The 8762-nt window shown below is 42.5% G+C and overlaps 1 protein-coding gene across 1 annotated transcript; it reads left to right on the plus strand.

The window, feature by feature from the left end:
• Positions 1 to 1582: 1582 nt before the first annotated feature.
• LOC125553905 (bidirectional sugar transporter SWEET12-like) lies at positions 1583 to 3841 on the plus strand. The gene is made up of 4 exons (XM_048717555.1): positions 1583 to 1741; positions 1969 to 2378; positions 2462 to 2581; positions 3123 to 3841. The coding sequence occupies exons 1-4, from the start codon at positions 1696 to 1698 to the stop codon at positions 3480 to 3482; spliced, it is 936 nt and encodes a 311-aa protein (XP_048573512.1). The 5' UTR covers positions 1583 to 1695; the 3' UTR covers positions 3483 to 3841.
• Positions 3842 to 8762: the final 4921 nt, after the last annotated feature.

Genomic DNA, 8762 nt, shown 5'->3' on the forward strand with positions numbered 1-8762 from the left:
TTCTAGGGTTTAGCCTCTACGATCTCGTGGTAGATCAAGTCTTGTAATATTCATATCATCAAGATCAATCAAGCAGGACGTAGGGTATTACCTTCATCAAGAGGGCCCGAACCTGGGTAAACATCGTGTCCCCCGCCTCCTGTTAACATCCGCCTTAGACGCACAGTTCGGGACCCCCTACCCGAGATCCGCCGGTTTTGACACCAACAATTGAGGAGGAGCGGGTGGCATAGCCCGGTCCGAGTCCGTGCTACTAAGAGCTTGGTGCAAGCCATTCGGTGACATATCCGATCCTTTGATAATGGAAGCCTTATGAATGCGAGAAGGAACGCTCTTTGCAAAACTTCGAGGCCTATCACATGTGATAATGGAGACTGACTGTCAGGAGTTAGTGCAACTCTGGCATACACGCCACAATTCACGTTTGATTGTGGCTCCTATCCTAGATGAAATAGGAGAGCTTAGTTGTGATTTTTTTGTTTTTAAGATTCAACATGTAAACAGGTCAGCAAACTTACCGGCACATCTATGTGCAAAACGTGCATGCACATTGAATGTGACCGAATGTTGGCTCGAGGAGACCCCTAGTTTTTTGTAACCAGCCTCTTGGCTGATTGCTTGGGGAACACTTTTGTTGAATAAAGCTCTCTGAGTTGCCCGCAAAAGAAAATGACGGCCGAGGGGTTTGAGTTAGTCATGTCCAGAGATGACTTGGGTCGGTTCGGCCCGGAGGATGTTTTGCAGTTAGTCTTTGATGATTGTAAAGACTTGGTGAATAAGTAATACACGTATTATTCTCATAAAAAAATGCCATGTCCAGATATGGTTGTTTTTTGGGTCACTAGTGGGTCGGCTTCATTAAGGAGAGGCTTCAACAGAGGCGTTAATTACAAGTTCTTTTTTTCCAGCCGGCTTCCGTACAAGATTTTCACGGCTATTAGTTGCCCAAGGCCTTACTTAAGATCATCCATCGACCGACACATGTAAACAGCTGATTAGAGCATCTCCAACAGACGCCTAAAAAGAGCTCCGCATGCTAGAAATTCATTTTTTTAGCGCCGAACAGCTCCAACAGTAAAATATTGCGCGCGCTAAAAAGTTTTGGGCACGCGGTGAAAAACGCTATCTCGTGCGCAACATATTTTGGGCTTCGGATTACGCGCACATTATAATTTGCACTGCGTGCTTTTTTAGGCGCACGTTTTTGAGCGTTTGCAAAAGCAATGTTGGTCCCGACGCAATAAAAATGCTATAATGATGCGTTATAATTTTTATTGTGCGCTAAATTTGTATGCGGCTGTTGGAGATGCTCTTATCCATGTGTCAGGTGAGATGCCTCCGATGGGCGACACATACACCGGGCAAAAATATGAGTAGGACTATGGCTCATGGTGCGCCGGGCCACACGTATACATGCACTGTGGAAGGCAAAGCTCGTTAAGCAATGAACTGTATAGTCTATATCATCCTTGTCCTTCGATTGATCTGAACAATAATAATTTTTAAGCTCCTCAGCTCCTTTCCCAGCTCTATAAATACCATGGGGTGGCCAGGAAGCAACCAGTGTCAAGTGGTACGCAGCACTACATGCAGTAGTAGTCTCCCAAGAGCAAGAGGGGTCAATCGACCACTTTGCTCTAGTTTAGCTGGTCTTTGTTTATAGAGCAGGAGATCAGTATCAGACCACCCGCCAAGATGGGTGCCGTTGGGAGCCCTTTGGTCTTTGCTGTGGGCATCCTAGGTATGCATGCATGCATGCACATCATGGTCACAATTTCATACGTAGATCAAGTAGGAGTATTTTATACCTACTTCCATGAAATTACACCATAACCTACCAGTATGCCACAGTACCACTATGCTTGAATTTCCCGTGTTAATTACGTCTAGATTGTTTTGTTTGTGTAAGAGAGAAGATGTAGCTAGGTCTGATGAGTTTTTGTTTTCCTTTGTGTTTTTTGCACGCAGGCAACATCCTGTCGTTCCTGGTTATCCTGGCGCCGGTGCCGACGTTCTACCGTGTGTACACGAGGAAGTCGACGGAGTCGTTCCAGTCAGTTCCCTACGCGATGGCGCTGCTGAGCGCAATGCTGTGGCTCTACTACGCGCTGCTCACCAAGGACCTCCTCCTCCTCACCATCAACACGGTGGGGTGCGTCGTCGAGTCCGCCTACCTCGCCATCTACCTCGCCTACGCACCCAAGCAGGCCAGGGCCTTCACCGTCAAGCTCGTGTGCATCATGAACATGGCGCTCTACGGGGCCATGGTCTGCGTCCTGCAGCTGTTGGTCAAGGACGGCGAGAGCCGCGTCACCATCGCCGGTGGCATCGGCTCCGCCTTCGCGCTCGCCGTCTTCGTCGCCCCTCTAGCCATCATCGTAAGTAGAGTAATACCTTGTCCTCTGTACGTTCTTCATCTGCATCGTCGTAGTTGACTGACGGCACGCTGTTAAATTTGCAGAGGCAAGTGATCAGGACCAAGAGCGTGGAGTTCCTGCCCTTCTGGCTATCCTTCTTCCTCACCATCAGCGCCGTCGTCTGGTTCTTCTACGGCCTACTCATGAAAGATTTCTTCGTAGCGGTACGGTTGTTTCCCCGGCCTACAAAATTAAGAATTGCATAATATTTTCATGCAAGCAAGCAGGCAGGCACGCGAGCTAAGCTAAGATATCTAGCCTTGCCAGCTTGGGGTGTGGTTAATTGGTTTTATACACCAACTTTTGGGCAATCATGCATGCATACTAATACTAGCGCAAACAAGCTAGCTAGTGCGCTGCGGCTGTGTCATGCGCCAGGTGCCCCCGGTTGTTGCATGCATGACCAGAACAGGAGTAGAACCTAACAAAAAGATACTACTCCCCAACACGTAATTGAGCTACAAGGACTAGTATATACTATTTATCTTGGGCACCAAAAGCAAAGATCGTACTTACAGGCGTAAAGGACGATCAGTCAAAGTAGTAGTAGTATATCCCCACACGATGATGTTCAATTAACGTGAAGCTATAAACTTTTGTTGTTAACTAGGAGTGTAAATCAATCAGCATTTCAGCACTAGCTACCGGAACCTCAAGACGTTGCACGCGTTTTGCACTGACCAAAACGTGTATCTGTGTGTGTAGGCACCCAACGTGCTGGGGCTGCTGTTCGGGCTGGCCCAGATGTCGCTGCACCTGGTGTACAAGAACCCCAAGAAGAAGGGCGCCGTGTCGGAGGTCCAGGTCCCGGCGGACGACGAGAAGAACCAGCTGCCACTTCAGCAGCAGCAGCAGGCCGGCACAACGGCACACGTCGTTGCGCCGATCATCGAAGGCGACGAGGAGGTCGTGAACGGCAGGGAGGACGACGTCGGCGGCGACAAGCAGCAAAGCGTGTCCGTGGTGGACATCGTGCTGCCGCCCCCCGAGGAGCACCCCACACTGCCGCCGGTCGACCACCCTGCGCCACTGCCGCCCATGAGAATGGCCGTCGAGGTGGTCTGATCTACGTGATGGAGCAGAATGACCTAACTATATAGCTGCGGTATGTTTATCAATTGCGGGCGCGGCACCATGCATGCATGCGTACGTCTATGTGTTCAGTTCGTTATGTATAAGTTCGTGCCAATCCGATCGTATGTTGTTGGTTAATTACTAGTACTAGTAGTTAATTAGTATTGGACTACTGGTATATGTACGTAGGAAGGAAGGTGTGGGCTCGTCTGATCTGATCATCGATGCAGCATGATTGGAGAAACTGGAGTGGTGTACTCGTGTAGAGCATCCTCTGGTGTATGCTGGCCTCTTGCAGCGCTTGGAGATGCATAGTTTCTCTGATCAAATAAAAAGCTCATGTATTTCTTCAGTCAGCGTGGTGTTTTTCTTAAGTTGCATCATGATGTTTTCATCAGTTTTGCCTAGTAAACTACCACTAGTAGAAAAATGGTTAAATGTAAGACACATTAGTTCCGGTTTGAATTTGAGCCGGCACTATGTGTCCATTAGTGCCGGTTCCAATGGCTAGGCGGGAAGAGATCTTTAGTACCGGTTCGTAGTGAACTTTTAGTACCGGTTCGTGCCACGAACCGGTACTAAAGAGGCAGTGGCTGGCTGTTGTCAGGCTAGGGCCCGGCCAGCCCCTTTAGTACCGGTTCATGGCATGAACCGGTAGTAAAGAGGTTGTGGCAGGCTGTTTTTAGTCCCACCTCGCTCCCCTAGCAGGATTTTTATCACCTTAAATATGTTACTTCTCAAACAATCAGAAGCACTTGGTCCTAATTGAACTCTATGTGTAGAATTTATGGTCGCAATATGAGTCTTCACCGGTTTCTAAACCGTTAACCGGTGAAGACTCATATTGACAATTTAGATTTTACACAAAAAGATTATCGATAATCAATATATATATATATATATATATACATGTTTACGCCCTCACTCTCTTCTCTCTCCACTCACACTCACTCGGTCTCCCCCTCAACCCCCCGCGCCGGTCCTCCCCCGCCAATCGCCCCAGCTAAATGACCGTGAAATCAAAAATCACTACAAAATGAACTCTGAAAATGTTGAAACTTGGCATGGTATCATCATTTCACCCACATAGCATGTGCAAAAAAGTAGAGAGGGTTACGGCAAAAACTGGACGCACTTCGTGTACAAACTGAAAAATCTTTTTTGGAGTATCAGGGTTTCGGACAAGAACTCATCTATTACACGGGCACTTTATTTTTTTAAACTTATTTGAACTCCAGACTTTTTTTGCATTCCGTATGCACCATTCAAAGCGACATCATCAATTTTCAACATGTTCTGGCATCATTTGCTATTTTTCAGTCATTTACCAATTTGTTTAGAGAGCTAAATGACCGTGAAATTGAAAATCACTATAAATGCACCTTTAAAATGTTGAAACTTGGCATGGTATCATCATTTCACCCACATAGCATGTGCAAAAGAGTAGAGAGGGCTACGTTAAAAACTGGACGCACTTCGTGTACAAACTGGACAATTGCTTTCGGAGTATCAGGGTTTCGGACGAGCACTCATCTGTTACACGGGCACTTCATTTTTTTAAACTTATTTGAACTCCAGACTTTTTTGCGTTTTGTATTCACCATTCAAAGCGACGTCATCAATTTTCAACTCGTTCTGACATCATTTGCTATTTTTCAGTCATTTACTGATTTGTTTAAAGAGCTAAATGACCGTGAAATTGAAAATCACTACAAAAAGAACTCTGAAAACATTGAAACTTGGCATGGTATCATCATTTCACCCACATAACATGTGCAAAAGAGTAGAGAGGGTTACGCCAAAAACTGGACGCACTTCGTGTACAAACTAGACAATCTCTTTCGGAGTATCAGGGTTCCACAAGAGAACTCATCTGTTAAACGGGCACTTCATTTTTTTAAACTTATTTGAACTCCAGACTTTTTTTGTGTTCTGTATGCACCATTCAAAGCGATGTCATCAATTTTCAACACGTTCTGACATCATTTGCTATTTTTCAGTCATTTACTGATTTGTTTAAAAAGCTAAATGACCGTGAAATTGAAAATCACTATAAAAAGAACTCTGAAAACATTGAAACTTGGCATTGTATCATCATTTCACCCACATAGCATGTGCAAAAGGGTAGAGAGGGTTACGACAAAAACTGGACGCACTTCGTGTACAAACTAGACAATCTCTTTCGGAGTATTAGGGTTCCGCAAGAGAACTCATCTGTTAAACGGGCACTTCATTTTTTTAAACTTATTTTAACTCCAGACTTTTTGTGTGTTCTGTATGCACCATTCAAAGCGACGTCATCAATTTTCAACACGTTCTGACATCATTTGCTATTTTCAGTCATTTACCGATTTGTTTAGAGAGCTAACTGACCATGAAATTGAAAATCACTACAAAATGAACTTTGGAAATGTTGAAACTTGGCATGGTATCATCATTTCACCCACATAACATGTGCAAAAGAGTAGAGAGGGTTACTGAAAAAACCGGACGCACTTCATGTACAAAAAACCGGACCATTCAAAGCGACGTCATCAATTTTCAACATGTTCTGACATCATTTGCTATTTTCAGTCATTTACCGATTTCTTTAGAGAGCTAATTGACCGTGAAATTGAAAATCAGTACAAAATGAACTCTGGAAATGTTGAAACTTGGCATGGTATCATCATTTCACGCACATAACATGTGCAAAAAAGTAGAGAGGGTTACGGAAAAAACCGGACGCACTTCATGTACGAACTAGACAATCTCTTTCGGAGTATCAGGGTTTCGGATGAGAACTCGTTTGTTACACGAGTACTTCATTTTTTTAAAATTATTTGAAATCCAAACTTTTTTGCGTTCCGTATGCACTATTCAAAGCGGCATCATACATTTTCAAAACGTTCTGACATCATTTGCTGTTTTTCAGTCATTTACCGATTTGTTTAGAGAGCTAAATGACCATGAAATTAAAAATCACTACAAAATGAACTCTGAAAATGTTGAAACTTGGCATGCTATCATTATTTCACCCACATAGCATGTGCAAAGTAGTAGAGAGGGTTACGACAAAAAATGGATGCACTTCGTGTACAAACTGGACAATCTCTTTCGGAGTATCAGGATTCCGGACGAGAACTCATCTCTTACACGGGCACTTCATTTTTATAAACTTATTTGAACTTCAGACTTTTTTTGTTCCGTATGCACCATTTAAAGCGACGGCATCAATTTTCAACATGTTCTGACATCATTTCCTATTTTTCAGTCATTTACCGATTTGTTTAGAGAGCTAAATGACCGTAAAATTGAAAATCACTACAAAATGAACTCTGAAAACATTGAAACTTGGCATGGTTTCATAATTTCACCCACATAGCATGTGCAAAAGAATAGAGAGGGTTACGGCAAAAACTGGATGCACTTCATGTACAAACTGTACAATTTGTTTCGGAGTATTAGGGTTACGGACGAGAACTCATCTGTTACATGGGCACTTTATTTTTTATAACTTATTTGAACCCCGGACTTTTTTGCGTTCCGTATGCACCATTCCAAGCGACATCATCAATTTTCAACACGTTCTGACATCATTCGCTATTTTTCAGTCATTTACCGATTTGTTTAGGGAGCTAAATGACCGTGAAATTGAAAATCACTACAAAATGAACTTTGAAAATGTTTAAACTTGGCATGGTGTCATCATTTCACCCACATAGCATGTGCAAAAGATTAGAGAGGGTTACGGCAAAAACTAGACGCACTTCGTGTACAAACTGGACAATCTCTTTCGGAGTATCATAGTTCAGAACGAGAACTCATCTGTTACACGGGCACTTCATTTTTTTATAAGTTATTTGAACTCCAGACTTTTTTGCATTCCATACGAACCATTCAAAGCGACGTCATCAATTTTCAACATGTTCTGACATCATTTACTATTTTTCAGTCATTTACCGGTTTATTTAGAGAGCTAAATGACCGTGAAATTGAAAATCACTACAAAATGAACTCTGAAAATGTTAAAACTTGGCATGGTATCATCATTTCACCCACATAGCATGTGCAAAAGAGTAAAGAGGGTTACAGCAAAAATTGGACGCACTTCATGTATAAACTGGACAATCTCTTTCGGAGTATCAGGGTTCTGCACGAGAACTCATCTGTTACACGGGCACTTCATTTTTTAAAACTTATTTCAACTCCAGAATTTTTTTGCGTTCCGTATGCACCATTCAAAGCGACGTCATCAATTTTCAACATGATCTGACATCATTTGCTATTTTCAGTCATTTACCGATTTGTTTAGAGAGCTAAATGACCGTGAAATTGAAAATCACTACAAAATGAACTCCGAAAATGTTGGAACTTGGTATGGTATCATCATTTCACCCACATAGCATGCGCAAAAGAGTAGAGAGGGTTATGGCAAAAACTGGACGCACTTCATGTACAAACTGGACAATTTGTTTCGGAGTATCAAGGTTCCGCACGAGAACTCATCTGTTACACGAGCACTTCATTTTTTTAAACTTATTTGAACTCCAGACTTTTTTGCGTTCCGTATGCACCATTCAAAGCGGCGTCATCAATTTTCAATGCGTTCTGACATCATTTGCTATTTTTCAGTCATTTACCGATTTGTTTAGAGAGCTAAATGACCGTGAAATTGAAAATCACTACAAAATGATCTCCGAAAATGTTGAAACTTGGTATGGTATCATTATTTCACCCACATAGCATGTGCAAAAGAGTAGAGAGGGTTACGGCAAAAACTGGACGCACTTCATGTACAAACTGGACAATCTGTTTTGGATTATCAGGGTTCCGCACGAGAACTCATCTGTTACACAAGCACTTCATTTTTTAAATTTATTTGAACTCCAGACTTTTTTGTGTTCCGTATGCACCATTCAAAGCGATGTCATCAATTTTCAACACGTTCTGACATCATTTGCTATTTTCGAGTCATTTACCGATTTGTTTAGAGAGCTAAATGACCGTGAAATTGAAAATCACTACAAAATGAACTCTAAAAATGTTGAAGCTTGGCATGGTATCATCATTTCACCCATATAGCATGTGCAAAAGGGTAGAGAGGGTTGTGGCAAAAACTGAACGCACTTCGTGTACAAACTGGACAATCTCAGAAAAGAAAAAATCTATATAAAAAAACTGCTCAGAATAAATAGAAGAACAATAAATAAAGTAGAAAATAAAAAACTATATAAAAATCTACTCAAAAACAAATAGAAGAAAATAAATAAAGAAGAAAAGAAAAAACTA

The sequence above is a fragment of the Triticum urartu genome, chromosome 4 (assembly GCF_003073215.2).
Source record: "Triticum urartu cultivar G1812 chromosome 4, Tu2.1, whole genome shotgun sequence".
NCBI classification, from domain to species: domain Eukaryota; kingdom Viridiplantae; phylum Streptophyta; class Magnoliopsida; order Poales; family Poaceae; genus Triticum; species Triticum urartu.